At 42.2% G+C, this 20,829-nt stretch overlaps 1 protein-coding gene across 2 annotated transcripts in view; it reads left to right on the forward strand.

Moving 5' to 3' along the window:
• The window catches only part of LOC145362534 (A disintegrin and metalloproteinase with thrombospondin motifs 12-like), a 510,217-nt gene that overhangs the window by 440,112 nt on the left and 49,276 nt on the right, over positions 1-20,829 (forward strand). The window contains exons 19-23 of one of the 2 annotated variants that reach the window (XM_080218577.1): positions 8,006-9,223; positions 12,284-12,436; positions 13,386-13,559; positions 13,705-13,851; positions 15,660-15,816. In XM_080218577.1, the coding sequence (XP_080074703.1) occupies positions 8,006-9,223; positions 12,284-12,436; positions 13,386-13,559; positions 13,705-13,851; positions 15,660-15,816 (1,849 nt within the window). Of the gene's footprint in view, positions 1-8,005; positions 9,224-10,615; positions 10,695-12,283; positions 12,437-13,385; positions 13,560-13,704; positions 13,852-15,659; positions 15,817-20,829 lie in introns of those variants that run through there. The other variant, XM_080218596.1, reaches the window with a different exon arrangement.

Genomic DNA, 20,829 nt, shown 5'->3' on the forward strand with positions numbered 1-20,829 from the left:
CTCTCCCTCAGTGTACCTGAACAGGTGCTGGAGTGTGGTGACTAGGGGATTTTCACAGTAACTTCATTGCAGTGCAAATGTAAGCCTCACTTGTGACAATAATAAACTTAAAAGCTGGGAAATCCATTTAACTTCCTCAGCTCCCCAAGCTGCCTGTTCTCTTGCACTGAGTTTCTTCAAAACCAGTTGAAAATGTTGACTTGCACTGTGAGGGGATTCCTGCCTGGTCAAGGCAGTTGCATTAGCAGTGCCCTGATGTACCAGGAATGCTTCTTGCTCAGTAATGGAGCCTTCCAGAGAAATATCAAACCAACACAGGGATTCTTCTGCTCTTCATTGAAATGGACTGTAGCAGTCGCAGCATTGAATTAGCAAGCCAGTACCCTACTTTGGATAGAATTGTCATAGGTGCAGATTTGATGGACCAAATGGCCTCCTTCATTTCCACTGTTTCAAAGGGATGGATTCGACCACATCTTTATCCCTAGCTACCCATCCCTATGGAATGAAAATTCTATCTTTGCTAACACTTCCTTCCAAGGTGTGTGGATGGAATCGATCCCTTTGAAATAATGGAAATGAAGGAGACCATTCAGTCCATTGAATCTGCACCTATGACAATTCCACCCAGGCCCCATTCCCACAACCCCTCCCCCTGATATTAAGGGGCAATTTAGCATGGCCGATCAACCTAACCCACACATCTTTGGACTGTGAGAGGAGACCAGAGCACCCAGAGAAATCCCACACAGACACAGAGAGAAAACGCAAACGCCTCACAGACAGTGACTTGTAACCAACCCAGCCTGGGAAAAGTTTGGGGACAGCCATAAGAGCTGCTGGGTACTGAGGTGTATTCTGTAAATTGCCTACCTCAGTGCTGTAAGACGCCATCCAAGTCATAAAAAAAGTGAAGTTCCACAGCCCTTATCCCTTACATCTTCTCACCCTCAATCCCCATGCTCCATCCATGCCCTCCATGTAAGTTATGGCATTTCCATGTCAATTCACCCACTACGCACTGCATGGAACCAATGAATCCTACAGTGACAACAGAATCTATGGAATCCCTGCAGTTCGGAAGGAGGCCACTCAGTTCATTGAATCTACACCAATGTTCCAAATGACCATTTACCCAGGCCTACTGCCCCACCCTATCACTGTAACCCTACACATTTACCATGGCTAATCCGCCTAAGCTACACATTGTTAGACAATGAGGTAAAATTTATTATGACTAATTCACCTAGTTTGCACATGGGAAACCTATGCATACATGTGGAAAATGTGTAAAGTCCACACAGATCTGGGTCGCTGGCATGGTGAGGGAGCAATGCTATTCACTGTGGCACCATGCTACCTCTGTGTAAATGTGAATGCATTATAAAGAAAGCTTGAAATTTTTCTTTCACTGATATCCTTCCACTAATTAAACAAAACTCCTTTAGTACTGCCCAATACAAGGATCAATCATGCAGACTCTTTAAAGTGCCATCAGCAAAAACTGTAAGCATTTAAAATCACTTTAATCTATGTAAATAAATATTGTGCAATTGACACAAAAGATCAGAGAGTCAAAACTATCAATTAATGTTTTTCTTGGGGCACAGAAGTTACAATGCTATAATGGAATTCTGGACCCTCACCCAAACATACTTTACATTCTTGACACTTGTTGCCATAATATTTAAATGGCTGATCCAATTAAGTTTCTGGTCAGTGGTAACCACGAGGATATTGATGGTGGAGTGTTCAGTGATGACAATGCAGTTGAATATCAAGGGGGGATGGTTAGATTCATTTGTTGAGAATGATCATTCCTGGATACCTGAGCGGCAATGTTACTTAGCACTTATCAGCCCAAGCCTGAAAGTTGTCCAAGTCTTGCTGTACTGGACATGGACTGTTACTATACCTGAGGAGTTATAAATGGTACAGAAGATTGTGCATCCCCACTTCTGACTTTGGTTAGAGGGAAGGTCATTGATGAAGCAGCCAAAGATGATGACACCACCCCGAGGAACGTACTAGGACTGAGACCTCCAACAACCACAAACATCTTCCATTATCTTAGGAATGACTCGATCAGTGGATCTCCAATCCTCATTAACTTTTGTTCTGCTAGGGCTCCTTGATGCCGTACTTGGTGTAATGCTGCTTTAACGTTAAGGATAGAGACTCTTGCACCACCTGAGCTTTCGAATTCAGTTCTTTTAACCATGTTAGAACAAGACTGTAATAGGATCAGGAGCTGAGTGGCCCTGGCAGAATACAAACTGAGCGTCAGTGAGCAAGTCATGAGTGAATAAATTCCACCTGATAGCTCTGACAGCTACATCTTCCATCACTTTACTGACGATCCACAGTAGGCTGATGAGGTGGTAATTAGATAAGAACGTAAGAACATAAGAAATAGGAGCAGGAGTAGGCCATCTAGCCCTTCGAGCCTGCCCCGCCATTCAATAAGATCATGGCTGATCTGAAGTGGATCAGTTCCACTTTCCCGCTTTCTCCCCATAACCTTTAATTCCCTTATCTATCAGAAACCTATCTATCCGTGACTTAAATATATTCAATGAGGTAGCCTCCACCACTTCAACGGGCAGAGAATTCCAGAGATTCACCACCCTTTGAGTGAAGAAGCTCCTCCTCAACTCCGTTTTAAACTGCACCCCCGCCCCCTCGCCTTATTTTGAGGCTGTGCCCTCTAGTCCTGTTTTCCTTTCTAAGCGGAAAGAATCTCTCTACCCCTACCCTATCTAGCCCCTTCATTATCTTGTAAGTCTCCATAAGATCCCCCCTCAGCCTTCTAAACTCTAACGAGTACAGGCCCAGTCTAGTCAATCTCTCTTCATAAGCTAACCCCCTCATCTCCGGTATCAGCCTGGTGAACCTTCTCTGTACTCCCTCCAAGGCCAATATATCATTTCACAAATAAGGGGACCAAAACTGCACACAGTACTCCAGTTGTGGCCTCACCAGTGCCTTGTACAGTTGCAGCAAGACCTCCCTACTTTTATATTCTATCCCCCTCGCTATAAAGGCCAACATTCCATTTACCTTCTTGATCACCTGCTGCACCTGCAGACTGTGTTTTTGCGATTCGTGCACAAGGACCCCCAGGTCCCTCTGCACTGTAGCATGTTGCAGCTTTTCACCCTTGAAATACTAATCCCTCCTACTGTTATTTCTATCAAAGTGGATAACCTCACATTTGCTCACATTATACTCCATCTGCCAGGTCCTCGCCCATTCACTCAGCCTATCCAGATCTCTCTGCAGACTTTCTGCGCCCTCCACGCAATTTGCTTTTCCACTCATTTTCGTGTTATCAGCAAATTTTGTTATCCTACACTCAGCCCCCTCCTCCAGATCGTCTATGTAAATGGTAAACAGTTGAGGCCCCAGCACCGATCCCTGCGGCACGCCACTAGTCACCAACTGCCAACCAGAAAAGCATCCATTGATTCCAACTCTCTGCTTCATGTTAGATAACCAATCCTCAATCCACGCCAACACTTAACCCCCAACTCTGTGTACCCTAACCTTCTGCAGCAACCTTTTGTGAGGCATCTTATCGAACACCTTGTGGAAATCTAAAAACACCACATCCACCGGTTCCCCTCTGTCTACCGCACTAGTCACATCTTCATAGAAATCCAGTAAATGCGTTGAACCACGACTTCCCCTTCACGAATCCGTGCTGCATCTGTTTGATCGAACCGTTCTTTTCCAGGTGTCTTGCTATTTCTTCTTTAATGATGGATTCTAGCATTTTTCCAACTATGGACATTAAACTAACCGGCCTATAATTCCCTGCCTTTTGTCTGCTATCTTTTTTAAACAGTGGAGTAACATTAGCTGTTTTCTAATCTTCCGGCACTTCCCCAGAGTCCAGCGAATTTTGATAAATAATTACTAAGGCATCTGCTATTACTTCTGCCATTTCTTTCAGAACCCTGGGATGCATTCCAACTGGTCCTGGGGACTTGTCTACCTTCAGTCCCGTTAGTCTACCAAGCGCTGCCTCTCCAGTGACAGTAATTGCGTTAAGGACCTCATCTCCTACCATCCCTCTATCTTTAATATTCAGTAAGCTGTTTGTGTCCTTCTCCGTGAAGACTGACACAAAAACCTTATTTAAAGTCTCAACCATTTCCTCATTACCCACCCCTAAATTCCTCCTCTTGTCCTCCAATTCACTCTAGCCAGTCTCTTCTTCTTTATATATTTGTAAAAACTTTTACTATAATTTTTTTATATTTAGAGCTAATTTAGCTTCATAGTCTATCTTTCCTTTATCGCTTTCTTAGTCATTCTTTGTTGTTTTTTAAATCTTTCCCAATCTTCTAATTCCCCATTATTTTTAGCTGCTGTGTACACCTCAGCTTTTAATTTAATACTCTCCTTTATTTCCTTCGATGACCACGGCTGGTTATCCCTTTTCTTACAGCCCTTCTTTATCACCAGAATATAATTCTGCTGAAAAAGATCTCCTTAAAAATCCTCCACTGTTCCTCAGCTGTCCTAACAACCAATCTGTGCCCCCAGTCTACATTCGCCAATTCCGCCCTCATCTTATCATACTCCCCTCTGTTCAAACAGCGGACACTGGCTTGGGGCCCTACTTTCTCACTCTCCTTCTGCATCAGAAATTCAACCATACTATGATCACTCATCCCAAGAGGATCCCTCACAAGAATATCCCTAATTCTACCTGCCTCGTTACACAGTACCAGATCTAAGATAACTCGCTCCCTCGTAGGTTCCGTTACACACTGTTCAAGGAAACTATCCCGACAGCGTTCCAAGAAGTCTTCCTCAAGCACAGCGCGTCCGACTTGGGTCATCCAATCAATATGCAGATTAAAATCCCCCATAATTATCGCCATTCCGTTTCTGCACGCATTAGTTATTTGCTTGTTTATAGCCCACCCCACCTCAAAATTGTTATTTTTGTTTAGTTGAGTTGCATATGTCTTGCTTTGAGTGGACAGGACATATCTGGGCAATTTTCCATGTTGTCTGTAGAGTCCGCTGTTGTATCTGAACTGGAACACCCTGGCTAGTTCTGGGGCACAAGTCTTCAGTGTAAATGCTGGAATGTCTAGCCTTCTGGGTTTTCACCTGTCCTCGTTACACATTCTTGGCTGAGAGCCCAGACCAATAAAGCATTAGCTCAGCAGGGAATCTGTTTTGACAAGCGAAGTATATTGCTCCAAGTGGATCGATAACAAGAGGGCATAGATTTAAAATCATTATCAAAGAAAGTAGAAGAAAGGTGAGGAGAAATGTTTATCATTCAGAGAGTAGTCAGAGTGTGCACTGCTTGCGAATTATTTTTGTAAAGATGAGCCGTTGTTTGAGGGTGAGGAACTTGCAGGATTATAGATGAAAAAGCAGGAGTGTGAGGCTAAACATGGAATTACAGAAGGAGGCCACTAATGTTGGAGCTACTTAGCCAGTCTTGCTCCTTGCCATTTCTCTGTAGTTTTACAAGTCTTTTCTCTTCCAGGGTGGCATGGTGGCACAGTGGCTAGCAATGCTGCCTCACAGTGCCAGCGACCCAGTTTGGGTCACTGTGTGGAGTTTGCACGTTCCCCCCATGACTGCGTGGGTTTCCTCCGGGTACTCCGATTTCGTCCCACATTCTGAAAGATGTGCTGGTTAGGTGCATTGACCCTAACAGGCATCGGAGTGTGGCAACGAGGAGAATTTTACAGTAACTTCATTGCAATGTTAACGTAAGCCTTATTGTGAACTAGCTTTCTCATATTTTTTCTTGCGCACTATAAGGATAAAGCATAGCTTTCATAGAGAAGGAAACAAGAGAGTGTAGAATGTAATATTACAGCTATAGATAGGGTATAGAGAAAGATCAACTTAATGGGAGGCAGATCCATTCAGACGTTTGATGGCAACAGGGAAAAAGCTGTTCTTGAGTCAGTTAGTTCTTTTTACCGATGGAAGAAGGTGAAGAGAGAAGGTCTGGGTTGTGTAGGGTCCTTAGTTTTGCTGGTTGCTTTGTCAAGGCAGCGGCAAGTATAGACAGAGTCAGTGGATGGGAGGCTGGTTTGCATGATGGATTGAGCTTCATTCATGACCTTTTGTAGTTTCTTGCAGTCTTGGACAGAGCAGGAGCCATACCAAGCTGTGATACAACCAGAAAGAATGCTTTCTATGGTGCATCTGTAAATATTGATGAGAGTCATACCTGATTTCTTAGTCCTCTGAGAAAATAGAGGCTTTGGTGGGCTTTCATAACTATAGTGTCGGAATGGGGGGACCAGGAGAGATTGTTTGTGATCTGGACACCTGAAAACTTGAAGCTCTTGACCTTTTCTACTTTAGCCCCATTGACATAAATAGGGGCATGTTCTGCTCTATGCTTCCTGAAGTCGATGATAATCTCCTTTGTTTTGTTCATATTGAGGGAGAGATTATTGTCGCCGCACCAGTTCATCAGATTCTCTCTCATTCCTGTAATCTGTCTCATCATTGTTTGAGATCTGATCCACTATCGTGGTGTCAGCAACAAACTTGAAAATCATATTGGAGGGGAATTTGGCCACACAGTTGTAGGTGTATAAGGAGTATAGTAGGGGGCTGAGAACACAGCCTTGTGGGGCACCGGTGTTGAGGATGATCGTGGAGGAGGTGTTGTTGCCTGTCCTTACTGATTGTGGTCTGTGGGTTAGGAAATTCAGGATCCAGTTGCAGAGGGAGGAGCCAAGGCCCAGGCTATGGAGTTGGGAGATGAATTTCATGGGAATAATGGCGTTGAAGGCTGAACGGTAGTCAGTAAAAAGAAGTCTGACATAGGTGTCTTTATTATCTAGGTGTTCCAAGGTTGAATGCAGAGCCAGGGAGATGGCATGGACCTGTTGTGGCATTAGGCGAACTGTATTGGAAAACAACTCTCTACAACCACCAATTTTTTATCCAATTGGCTACCTTACCCTGGATCTCGTGAGATTTAACCTTCTGCAAACCGTACCTTATCAAAGGCCTTGCTAAAGTCCATTTAGACAACATCAACTGCTTTGGTCGTCATCTACCTTCTTGGTTACCCCTTCAAAAACCTCAATCAAATTCATAAGACATGATTTTCCACTCACAAAGCCTTGTTGACTGTCCCTAATCAGTCCTTGTCTCTCTAAATGTCTGTTAAGTTTATTTATTAGTCATAAGTAGGCTCACATTCACACTGCAATGAAGTTTCTGTGAAAATCCCCGAGTCACCACACTCTAGCACCTGTTTGGGTACACTGACGGAGAATTTAGCCTGGCCAAGTCACCTAGCCTGCACATTTGGGACTGTGGGAGAAAACCAGAATACCCAGAAGAAACCTATGCAGACACAGGGAGAACGTGCAAACTCCACACAGACAGTGACCCAAACCAGTGAGGCAGCAGTGCTAACCACTTTGCCACCGTGCTGTTTCTCTCAGAATAGCTTCTAGCAACCTACCCAGTACAGATGTTAGACTCACCAGCCTATAGTTCCCAAGCTTTTCCCTGCAGCCCTACTTAAACAAAGACACAACATTTGCTAACGTCCAGTCTTCAGGCTCCTCACCTGTGGCTGCAGACGATTCAATTCAATGATACCTTACTTAGTAAGGGAAATGTGACCTTAAAGAACTCTTACCTATACTGCACATTGAGACATAGAAGCTATTTTAGCTTCCATTGTAATGCGCTTAAAAGCCATGCTTTCTTTATATTCTGTTACTTGCAAACAATCTAGTTTTATCAATTTAGGAATTCTGAGAAACATTGGTGACAAAACAAAACTGTCCACAGTCAAGAACTGAGTGAAAGAATGAAGAAAAGGGTCCGTGATAATAACATAGCAAAGAAGATAATTTTCCTTTCATTCAAATCTTAGTGTTAAAAACGTTCATGAAGTGATTATTTATTCTCAATGGAAGCAAATCCGTTGTTGAGATACATTTAAACTGCACCGTGTGATCCCTTCTGATCTTTGCTATTTATTTTTCAGTGCTCAGTTACATGTGGAGGCGGCTTCCGCACAAGGACAGTGATGTGCACCAAGAATAATAAACAGCTCTGCAATGTGTCCAAAAAGCCAAACACAAAAAGTTTGTGTGGCTTACGGAACTGTCCTCTCAAAAAGAAAATCCTGTTCCCCCCTCGAAAGCCCAAAGGTGGCAAGACTTATACCAAAGATCTCCCAAGTAAGCTGGGGCCCAAGTACGGCCCGAACCACTCGGGTGCAAAAGTTAAACCTAAACCCAAACAACTTCCTGTGACGACTGAGCAGCCTCCTCCTGTCAACACCACGGTGCAGCCAACCATTAGCGCAAGCCCTGTAACTACAATGGGTACCACTACAAACGAACAGACCCATTTGCAAGACAAGCCAGTCCCAAAACAGCAAAGCAATGAGTCACATGATGGACATGATGATTCCAACCTTATTGCTATTCACCGGAATCTGACTGATGAAAATGATACCACTGACGGGAAGAGGGTCCTTGAAGCTGAAAACATTACACCTGCAAGTCAAAGTATAAATTGGACACATAGTACCACTGGTGAAACTGACAATATCTCAGAATATGATCCTCTTAGCACACTAGACGTTGCTGATCATTTTCCATTTACAAAAACACCTCAACTTACTCTCATAACAGATGAATATGAGGATGCAAAGACTACTGCAGCCCCCATCAATGCTGAAGAATCAACTTTGCATGATAATCCACAAGCAACCCGTGTGACTACAGTGAAGCCTGGTAGTACGCAAATAGTTAAGCCAAATGTCAAAACACCTTTTCCAGGTTCTGGAAGTAGAAAGCCTGGTCCCCCAAGGTTAAAAATCGATCCAAAAGTCAAAGCAACAATGGAGCGGCTAAGAATGAAACTTCTCAGGATGCTGCATCCACAGCGTTTTCCTAACAGCAGTGACATCGTAGCACCTGATCTAGATTTTAATGATGAAAACAGCCCGCAGGACAATCCTGAGCTCACTACTTCTCACTTAGTTGGTATCACACGCTCGCAATGGGTGAAATTCTCAAAAACAATTGGAAGTACTTTGTCATTCTCCCAAACACAATTTACCACCAAAGTACCTTGGAAGAGAGCTCCAACTACAAATAGCCCAAATACTTTCGTCAACGCTACAGACTATGATGATTTTGAATCTGAAGATAGTTTGGACAATGGTTTCTGGAAGGCTGGAAACTGGAGTGAGGTATGTTTTCACATAAGTAACAAAATTCCTTTATCTGGATCTGGTTACAGTTAATGTATACATTATTACTGTTAGAATAGATTATTACTGTTAGAAGTTTTAGCATTAACCCGTGTGAAGGTTCTGAAACATGTTCCACTTTTCTCCATCTATTTGTAGCTGGAGTTTCTCCAGGAATGGTTTTACTTGCCACCTAGACCCATTACAGCCAAGTCCACCAAAAGAAAATAACCATAAATAATTCTCTGTGACATTATTCATTTACAGCTTCTGGAGAGGTGTCAGACCTAGCCACATCCAAAAACCTGCTCTGAAAACTCTGCTCACATCTTGACAGCTGTGACAAATTCCACACAGCAGCTGAGACAGTCCATAGTGTTCTAAAATAATTATTCTAAATAAATCAACTCACAACATTCGAAAAAGAAAAAAAAGCCAATTCCCTCAATTTCCCAATATTACCAGATCCTTCATGAAATTCTAGAAAGCCTAATTGAAGGCCTAAATAGTCAAAGACTGAGCTGGTCAATCCAACAACTGTAGAATTTGTTACCGTTATGTTGCAAGGCAAGGTACTTGGAGTCCCCCATTGGCACAGCTGGATGTCACCCTGAACTGTGCTGCCTGAGTCAGGGAAACACCAGAATTGTTTTGCATGTTCAGCAGAGAACAATTAAAAAGTGGGCCACTTGGATCATTTTTACTCTCCCAGCTAGCTGTCATAACTTCTGGTATATATCCACAACAAACCAATAATGCGAGAGAAAATTGTATGAATACTAACATTTTAGGAGATGGGAAAAATTAAAGGTAAATGTCCCAATAGTGAGAGCCTTTGCAGAGTCTCAGAAGTCAATCTCAATCTAAAAGGTTCATGGAGTCGATTAGCAGAGTGTCTGAGGGCTCATTTCAGATCCTCTGATCACGTGTTAAATGATTTTGCAGATACATTTTTAAATGTGAGGATGCTTGCAGAAGGAACCTAAGAACATAAGGAGAGTATGAGTTAAGTATTAGGGAATAGAAGTACAAAACATACAAAAATTTAGATAGTGCCAGCAGAACTACACTCAGAAATATCATTTAATGTTAATAAATGAAGATGAAGACAAATGGTGGCAATACTGAAGAAAGTCGACTTACTTTGCTCTCTCATTGGAGTGAGGACAGGAATTACTATTAAGATTTAGGAACGTTGGTATTTTTTGTAATGGTTTGTTGATGACTCTTAACAGAGTCTCTCTGGCCTACCTTTCCACTCTGGTAGTTTCATGGTGCCTTCAATCTAGTCACACTCTCATCTCTGAACCCTACACCTAAGGTTTAACTATAAAACGCTTTGGGATGTCCTGTTTATAGGCAATATAAAAATGCATGTCAGTCTTCTTTCAGAGGTCAGCGCCGATGAATGTGTGGATGATGGCAATGACAGGATCAGATTCAAACACAATAACTCTTCTCTTCCCCACAGGTTAGTGAAGGGAGTCATTCAGGATATCTCAAAGCACGTTATAGCTAAAGAAGTGCTTTATTTTAAAGTGCAACCATTGTTGTAATTTACAAAACAAGGCAGCCAATTTATATATTGATCAGATAATGTTTCACCACAGAGGGTTGAGGAATAAATATTTAGTAAGTCACCAATGATATCTCACCTGCTTTACAAAGTAGCATCAGGGTGTCCTTTACATTAATTTGAGAGGGAAGACAGGACCTTGAGTTAACATCACATCCAAAATACTGCACCTACGATAATGCAGCTCTCTCAGTCCTGCATTTGAGTGTCAATGCAGATTTTGTGTGACGTTCCCAGAGTGGAATTGAAACCATAACCTTCTAACTCAAGAGTGAGAGTGCCACTAGCTAAAACTTGGCTATCACTGGAGAGCAATCAGCAGTAGGGATCACAGTGAGTCTTTTTATTTCCTAAACAAGAAACACATCTGCTATCAGCAAACCCATCACAGACCGCCAATTCAGTTACTACTCTGGGTCTGTATTTTTTTCATTCTTTCATGACATGTGAGGGTTGCTGGCAAAACAAGTAACTATTACCCATTCCCAATTACCCTTGAGAAGATAGAGACAAATTGTCTCCTTGAACTGTTGCAGTCCATCTGATGCAGATAAACCCATAACACTCAAGGGAATTCCAGGATGTTGACCCAGAAACAGTGAAGGAATATTAAGATATTTACAAATCAGGATGGTTTGTGATTTGGAGAGGAACTTGTTGGTGGTGGTGTTCCCATGCATCTGTTGCCCTCGCCCTTCTAGGTGACAGGGATCCAAGGTCAGTGAAGGAGAATTGGAAAGTTGTTGCAATGCATCTTGTAGATGGTACACGCTGATGATACTGTGCATTGGTGGCAGAGATAGTGAACGTTGAAGGTGGTGGATAAGGTGCCAGTCAAGTTGGCTGAGTGTTGTTGGAGCTGCATTCATTCAGGCAAGTGGAGAGCGTTCCATTATACTGCTGACTTGTGCTTTGTAGATAGTGAACAGGCTTTGGGAAGTTAGGAGATGAGTTACTTGCTGCAGAATTCCCAGCCTCTGGCCTGTTATTGTATGAATTAACTAATCACTTCCAGAGCCTCCGAGTCATCTAGAAAGCTTAAAATTAAGGGGTAATCGTTTGAGTGAAAAGCTGAGGTGCATTTTGCAAAACCGTGCATTGTAAATCTGCAATTAAAGGCGGGATTCTCTGATCTCATTCGTCGTACCACCACTGCCAGCGAGAATGGAAAACTTGGCATTCAGCCAAAACTCCACTTACTGTAGTGAGAACCCGAGATGTGGGCAAGTTCGGTGAATTCCAGCCAATGTTTCCATTAACATTGCTTCCTGGAAATGTGATATAGAATCCTGGAATGTGCCTGGAGCACAGACAGGAATATTTATTCCTTGAGTATCTGCAGATTAATTTTACATGTTTGGATATATCAAACATATTAATTACATGTGTTGCTGCTAATGGCACATTAGCAGATTGCTGTGTCTGTTTTCAGTTGTGATGACTTTGTGTGCTTCATTTTTTTCCCCTAACTTTGTCCAATGCAGTGTTCCACCACATGTGGAGTTGGTGCTATGTGGAGACAAATCGAGTGTAGCACTAAAGAAGACTCAGACTGTGAAACAATGAAGAAACCAGCCCCTGCTCGGAGATGTTTTGTACGCCCATGTGCCATCTGGAAAATAGGCAACTGGAGCAAGGTAAGCAGCAAGTGCCAATTGTAAAGGCAGCAGTTTTCAATGTCCACCACCTCCACCCCAACCCATTTGAATCCTGCCACAGCAAATGATGGAATTCAAATTCAATAAAAAATATCTGAAATTAAGAATCTCCTGATGACCATAAAGTCATTGTCAATTGTCAGAAAAACCTATCTCATTCAGTAATGTCCTTTAGAAAAGGAAATCTGCCATCCTTACCTGGTCTGGCCTACTGTGAATTCAGAGGCCCAGCAAGAGGGTGGATTCTTAACTTCCCTCAGCCAGGTAGGGATGGGCAATAAATGCTGGCCAGCCAGCGATGCCCATGGCCCACGAATGAATAAAACAAAATCCTCTACAAGGCCTTCATTCGAATCTTCATTGTATGCCCAACAGCTCGGGCAGCACAATGGGCTGGGACAGTACCCCCTCCTTGAGTTAATGTGTTTTCTTTCAGCCTGTTAAAGGCTTCAGAATTACCAATTAGAGGTGATGATGTAGATTTGCACAACACATAGCTTCCCACATACATCGCGTTCAATTGTTGTAAAAGTGGCATTAAGCAGCTCAATCTAAGAAATATTACTTAATCAACCTCTTGCAATTCAACCCACTGTGGAAATATGAGACCAAATAAAGAAATATAAAAAGGTACTGATAATCAACAAAATGGAGGAAGTTTTTTTTTAATCATTCATGGGCTGAGCATTGAAAGGTCAGTATTTGTTGCCCATCCCCTGTATGCCCTTGAGATTCACATTCAAGTCAAAAAGCAATAAAACACATCCATCCTTATATACCAATTGCTGCCACTGAATTAAAAGTCAGTATCATCTTGGTCCTTAGATGTGACTGGTTTCTTGTAGCACAAATAAGGAAAGTGAATCCATCTTTGTCTTCAAGACTGATGAACGATATCTACTGATTATTCTTTCCCCTCTGTTCACAGTGCTCAGAAAACTGTGGCGGGGGTGTTAAAATCCGCGACATTTACTGTATGGACAGCCGTGAAAAAAGACCATTACGGCCTTTCCACTGCCAGTTCCTTGGAGCCAAACCAATCACGAACCTTCACTGCAATCAAAAGGCCTGCGCCGACTGGCATTTGTCTGCTTGGAGTGAGGTGATTGAAGAGTGGTGGGGGGGTGGGCTGGGGGGGGTGCGGTGCTCACCTTTGATCAAATTATTGCACTTGAAAAGAAACACTAATAAAATGACGTAATTTGATCTTGTTTTCTTGAATATCTCTTGCTTGCATTTTCCTTTAGTGTTCACAAACGTGTGGCGATGGGATTCAGAAACGACTGGTCCGCTGTATGGAAGACAAGCAGTGCAACGTGAAGGTTCAGCCTCATTTCACCATGCCTTGCAATGTTCAGCCGTGTACTCAATGGGTAGCTGGTACCTGGAGTGAGGCAAGTCAAATCTAGAACCTGAATTTCTGTAGCAACTTAAGGCAACACTATTAATTCAACATCAGAATTGAAGAGGGAATCTCAGTAATTGAATAGTTAAAAGCACAGTGACACATTTTATCATCTTTCTGTTTGCATTTTTAAAATGTTTTGTCCCAGTTGGATGCATATTGATAATGGACTTTGCAAGGTCAGATAAACTATAGGTATATTGTTTTCTATTTATTGGTGTCACAAGTAGGCTTACGTTAACACTGCAATGAAGTCACTGTGAAAATCCCTGAGTCGCCACACTCCGGTGCCAGTTTGGGTAGACTGAGGGAGAATTTGGCACAACCAATGCACCTAACCAGCAGGTCTTTTGGGTTGTGGGAGGAAACTGGAGCAACCGGTGGAGACCCATGTTGCCATGGAGAGAATGTGCAAACCACACTGTCACCTAAGCTGGGGATCAAACCAGGTTCCCTGGCACTGTGAGGCAACAGTGCTAACCACTGTGCCACTGTGGTGTATAATTGGCCTGTTTATTAGTTTAACCGCCAGTTTCTGCAACCCTACTAATTTAACTGTGCATATTACTTGATCCTCTTCAACTGTCTGGGATATCTGAAGTATACACTCATGTAGAAGTCAATCACCTGTAAAAGTCACTCCAAGACTTTCAGCCTAAAGATTGGTCTTGAAAATTCAGCTTTTGCGTGACTGTAAACAGTAAATTCCCAGGAACAAACAAATTAAGTTATTTTGACAAGAAAATTAATGTCACAAGCCTAGTTCAAATCAAATCCATTCAGTTAATTCCTGGTAAAATTTCTCCTGATATCCGTGCCACTATTTTGTAAAACAGTCAGTAATTACCACTGAATATACATTTTTCATCAATTGTCATAAAAACGTGCAATGTACCTTCATTTGGAGAGCAAATTCCCTGGTAAAACATCAATGGGCAAGATATTTGTGTCGCCTGTAAACAAACATCACTTCTAATTTGCATTGAAACTTTAGATTTTCAAGATCTGTCGCTTCTGGGATTTAAAATTCAGTCTGAGTCCACAGTTTGAATTCATTTGAATGTTTATTATAGCTGTCAAACCACAGGCTTATGCTCGAGGCAGAAAAGGATTTGCAGAAAAGGAATTGGGGAAAATAATCCCCTAGTGGTAGAAACTTTGGGAAAATCCTGTAATCCGAGGGAATAAGTATGTGGCGAAACACTCTTAATAAAACAAACAAATTGGTCTTCAATGGGAATATTAATTTTGAAAACATCAAATAAAAACTTTTAAGTCCCTTGCAATGAAACAAATTTGCTGGCACATAAAGTATGCCCCCCCCAACACATTTTTGAAGCCTCCTGAATTTATAGTGCAGGTCATTAGCATTGGGCCCAAGTCCAGAGGCATGAGTTGATATCTGATGTTGTAATAACAGTCATTGGCTGTTGACACTGAAGTTCCATTGCAGATATGCAGCAAAAAGAGACATATACTTGTTCCCGTTAACTTGGCATTACTGCCTACATTGGGTGCTTGGATGGTGTGAAAGAATTTTGGAGGACAAAATCCAAATCTTAAATCCAAAAGCATTATTATTTGAAAACAACAAGGCTTCATGCACTTTTTCAACCTTGTAACCGATTTGAACCTGCAACAAGTGATTATATTGTTGATATGTTCCATTGCAACAGGGATTTGTGACATAAGTCTTAAGATTATTAGCCTCTGTTGTTTACTTGCAGTTATATTAATGAAGATGGAAGTTTTGCTGACACTGTTCTATATAAAAATATGTTTATTGTAATCATTTAGTGCTCTGTATCCTGCGGAGGAGGTTTACAACAGCGAGTGGTACAATGTATGAACTTGGAAACAAATAAGACTGAGGAAGACAGCAGCATTTGTGAACATGACCTATCCCCAGATGTGATACAGAGGTGTAACTTCCAGAGGTGCATGAACAATAACGGTAAGAAAATGCTTCAGTCAGTGAAAGACATGCTTTCTGGTAAGCTGGCTAACTGGCATTGTGTGTTGGCAGATTGCCATGGGCACATTATGATGCTGTGGCAAGAACAGAGACGTGGCGCATAGACTAGCAGGTCTGGGCATGAAATAGAGCTGAATATAAGGAATTCAGAGAAGATAGGAAAGGAAGAATAAAAAGGATGCTTAGCAGTGTTAAGGATAACATTGCAGTGCTGGACAGAAAGAATGTTCTAGAGAATTTAAGGACAGCATCAATTTGCTTGAACCTCAGGCACAAAAAACTTGCAATCACATTGCTCATAGCCTATAGATCATTAACTTGTGGGAAGAATATAAAGGAACATATAGTTAGAGGCTTTTTCTCAGGGTGAAAATGTCAATTACAAGGGGCCACAAGTTCAAGGTAAGAGGGGGAAAATTTAAGGGAGATGTGGGGGAGAGGTTTTTCACATAAAGAGTGGTGGGTGCCTGGAACATGCTGCCAGAGGAGGTGGTGGAAGCAGGCACATTGGCAACATTTAAGAGGCATCTGGATGGTGCATGAATAGGTAGGAATAGAGGGAAATGGACAGAATAAGGGCCAGAAGATTCTTGTTTGTAGTTTAATTAGGACAGCATGGTCAGCACAAAGGGCCTGGTCCTGTGCTGTACTTCTTTTTTCTTTTGTTCTATTTACAAGCACATTACAGAGAGTTCTAAGAATTATTGAGTAGTTATGAGAAACTTCCATTATCTGAATATAGATCGAGAAAGAAATCATATAAAGAACAAAGAGAGACCAGGGACCCTAAAGTGCATTCAGGAAAAAATTCTACATCATTATTTTTCTAGACCATTGAGAAAGGTAGTGCTAGACCTGTTTCTGGGAAGGAGATGGGGCCAAATAGATCAGTAGGGAACCATTTATGGAATAGTATTCTATCATATAAATAATATATCCAAAGTTTCATGGCTGACAAAAGAGATAGAAACTAAGAAGAAGAAGAAAAAGTGTCTTTAGAACAAATATCTGGTGAGTGGCACGGTAGCACAGTGGTTAGCACTGCTGCTTCACAGCTCCAGGGACCTGGATTAGATTCCTGGCTTGGGTCACTGTCTTTGTGGAGTTTGCACATTCTCCTCGTGTCTGCGTGGGTTTCCTCTGGGTACTCCGGTTTCCTCCCACAGTCCAAAGATGTGCGGGTTAGGTTGATTGACCATGCTAAAATTGCCCCTTAGTGTCCTGAGATGTGTAGGTTAGAGGGATTAGTGGGTAAATATGTAGGGATATGGGGATAGGGTCCAGGTAGGATTGTGGTTGATGCAGACTCGATGGGCCGAATGGCCTCTTTCTGTACTCTAGGGTTTCTATGATTTCTAGGTTTCTATGATGACACTACAACTGAAAGCCGAAGTGAATATAGAACAAGACCTTCCAAACTGTAGGTCAGGACCCCCAGTGGGGTAATGAAACAATATTGTAGTAGCAGCATTGGAGCTCTGACTGAGTGGTAACAGCTGCAAGGCTCCTTTAAATCCTTACATTTGTTTTTATCGTGGAAATGGCCTCAGTGAGGCCTGATTCTTTTTCCAAAGAAGCCAGAACCAGATGAGATCCATCCAAGGATACTGAGGGAAGTGAGAATAGAAATTGCAGAGGCACTGGCCATAATTTTCCAGTCTTTGTTCGGGGTGGTGCCAGAGGACTGGAGAAATGCAAACACACTCTTGTTGAAAAAAGAGTGTAAAGGTAAGTCAGTTTAACCTCAGTAGTGGGAAACTTCCAGAAATGACCATTTGAGCCAAAATTAACAGTCCCTTGGGAAAATGGAAATTGAGCACTGATTTGTTGAGAGCAAACTTGTTGGGCTTTCTGAAGGAAATTGATAAGGTGGATGCTGTGAGCATGTTTCCCCTCATGGGCGAAACTAAAATAACTGGTTTCCCATTTAAGAAAGAGATCAGAAGATTTTTTTATTCTCAGCAGCTCATTAGTCCTTGGAATTCTCTTCCTGAGGAGAGGAGGCAGTCACTGAATATTTCTAAACATGAATTGGATAACATCTTGATCGGCAAGGCAGTTAAAGGTGACGGACAGGAAAGTAGAGCCAAAGCCACAATTAAATCAGACATGATCTTATTAAATGGCGAAGCAGGCTTAAAGCGCCAATAGCCTACTCTTGGTTTCTTTATTTATATATTGGAACGTTGAGCAAGTGCATTAAGACCATTCACATGAAATGTGATGGCTTTAATTTCTTCATATGCAAAACCCTACATTATGAATTCTAAATGAAGAGATGGGTGCAATCTTCCCAAAGTTGGCAGGGGGCTGGAACAGGCAAGAAAACCTGTGTGAACATCACAGGATTAACAGTCAGTTTTTCTCGCCAGATCTAACCATACTGTGTTCAATTTCAAAAGGATGGCACAGTTCCCACAGCCAGCTGGAGGGGTGGAGCCTAAAACAGCTGAGATTGGGAGTGACATTTTCCATTCCACCTGCCACGGGAATTGGAGCGGGCAGGGCAGCGGACCATAGAAAAGTCCATTGACCTTAGACAGGATTTTCCGGTTTGGGGCGAGAGAGGTCAAAAAATCTCACCCCTGGACTTCTTAAAACTCAATTAAATGGCATCCCCCCTCCCCCATCCCCCACACGGACAGCAGGACCCATTGGTGAATAAGCTGAACCCCCTCCACCACCGATGTGGACATAGGGACCCACCTCCAATCTATACATCCCCCTCCTCTCCACAGAAGGGAACACTCCCAATGGAGCAGGGTACCCTCCCACCCCTGGAGCCCCCTGGAAGTGCCCTCTGGTAATGCCCCTTGGTATTTCCTTCCAGGAACGATGCCCTGGCATGTCTCTCAATCCCCAGGGGCTACAGACATATCTGCACCCTCGACATGATAATCACGATTGGTTTTTATTTGCAAAATCTAGTTGTGATTTTCGGGGTGGGGGAGAGAGGAGGGATGCTTCAAGGGTGGACGCGACAGTGTCAAGCACTTTAATGATGCTATTATTTATTTAAAAGTATGGATATCATATTCAGTGTCTTTTCTGGGCATGGATCTGATCATGCCACCAGCCGGTGTGGGGGGGGAGCCTTAATCTGCACTGTAGGAATCCTGTGATTCTTTGGATATCAGGAGTTTTACTTTGTAGTGAGCTGCACTACATTTGCACTAAAAGATTTGCACCCACTGGTGGTCTGGAGATCTATTTACACAAGAGTTTTCAAGTTGAGTTCATTTACAATTCCATTGGAACCATAATGGACCTAAAACCTGTATAAATTCAGAACATCTACTCAGGTTCAATTTTTAAAAATATTGTCAAATATTGTTCAAGACTGCAGCCACATGTTGAGGGGCACGAATTAGATAAAGAGCAGTTCTCGGTTCACTCAGTTGACTATCAGTTAACATGACTGCATGTCCCCGTGAATCTTTTTCTGCTGCCTGCCAAAAATGTCAAATACAGGAGCAGCTGACAGATGCAGCCAGAAGACTGAGCCATGAGCCATGGTCTGAAGAAGATGCCACAGTTTCACAGAGTGTGATCTTCAAGTCCTGACCTGCGGTACAAAGCTGTGTGGATTAGGTTGATTGGCCATGCTAAATTGACCCTAGTGTCAGGGGTTTGGTAAGGTGAATATGTGCAGTTACGGGAATGGGACCTGGATGTGATTGTGGTCAGTGCAGACTCGATGGGCCGAATGGCTTCCAGAAGGAAGCACTGTAGGGATTCTATGATTCAAATTTTCTTCAAGAAAAGTCATCACTCACTCTCAATTTCCATTGAATGCTCAAGTCAGCTGATCCACTTCTGCCCTACTGTCTGAAAGAGACAGACACCTCATTCACGATAATCACCTCAATCACTTTCTGCTACACTCTGTATGCCAGCTCAAATCTTTCATTCGAGAGGAATTACATAGTATTAGTGACGGTATGGCAATGGATGATTAACAAGGAGTAAAGGAGCTGGAGAAATGGGACATGGATGAGTTTGCTGGCTGATTCCACAGTTTTAAACTTTGAGCACAAAATAAATAAGAACATAAGAACATAATTGTTATATTTTAACAAAATTGTTATATTTTAAATTTTATAATTTGACACTCTGACTTGAGAATTGTATCTACTAGCAGACTTGTTGTTTTCAGAAAAATGATTTTCTGTAGGGTGAGCATTGGAGTCTTTAATTTCCATCAAACTGTCTAAGAATGCAGCACTCACCATGTTGGAGCAAAAATGCACCTGTAATTAAATCTGCTGTTGGATTGAAATAGCTCTTTCGTCAATTGTCACATCTTATCAACAAACTACAGTTTTAACGCATCTGAATTCACATTCCAAGCCATTGCTCTCATTTAAAGCTGACAGCATTGAAGAGCATAAGGTCACCAGAAAATGGATGCCCTGATATATAAGTGCACCACTTCATGGCTTTGAATTTCAATTTGCTTGCAATGGTTTTTACCAGCCCAATTTTCTGGAAATTGGCCAAACCATCTTAAAACAAATTAAGGCAACTTGAACACAGGTTATAGCGAGCACAAATTCCATTTCTGTGATTTTTATTGTTGGTTTACAAAGCATTGTAATCACTTGCCCTCCACAAAATTGGCCAGGACCCAGATTAAACTAAAGAGCATGAAATATTTCCACTGCTTGTGACCATCCATGTGCACCCCTCAAATTAAATTTGTTTTTCTGTTGTCACAGTGACAATAGCACAAATTATAAGAATTTATCAGTTGTATTAAAATATCCGAATTTATTGAGAAACTGGTGCGAAATGGTTCAAAATTATTTTTATTTGAAATCAGGTTAATCACAGATGATGGACTGTCTTCTTGATAATTCATATTTTTGTGACTCATATGATTTATTCATGTGATGTAGGCATCACTGGCATTTATTGCCCATTCCTAGGGGGCGTTTCTCCCATAGCCACGCACACGTTTTTTAACAGGTCGGATCGAGAGATGCGTGTGTC

Source organism: Carcharhinus amblyrhynchos, chromosome 1, assembly GCF_965287045.1.
Source record: "Carcharhinus amblyrhynchos chromosome 1, sCarAmb.v2.hapA, whole genome shotgun sequence".
In the NCBI taxonomy this organism is placed as follows: domain Eukaryota; kingdom Metazoa; phylum Chordata; class Chondrichthyes; order Carcharhiniformes; family Carcharhinidae; genus Carcharhinus; species Carcharhinus amblyrhynchos.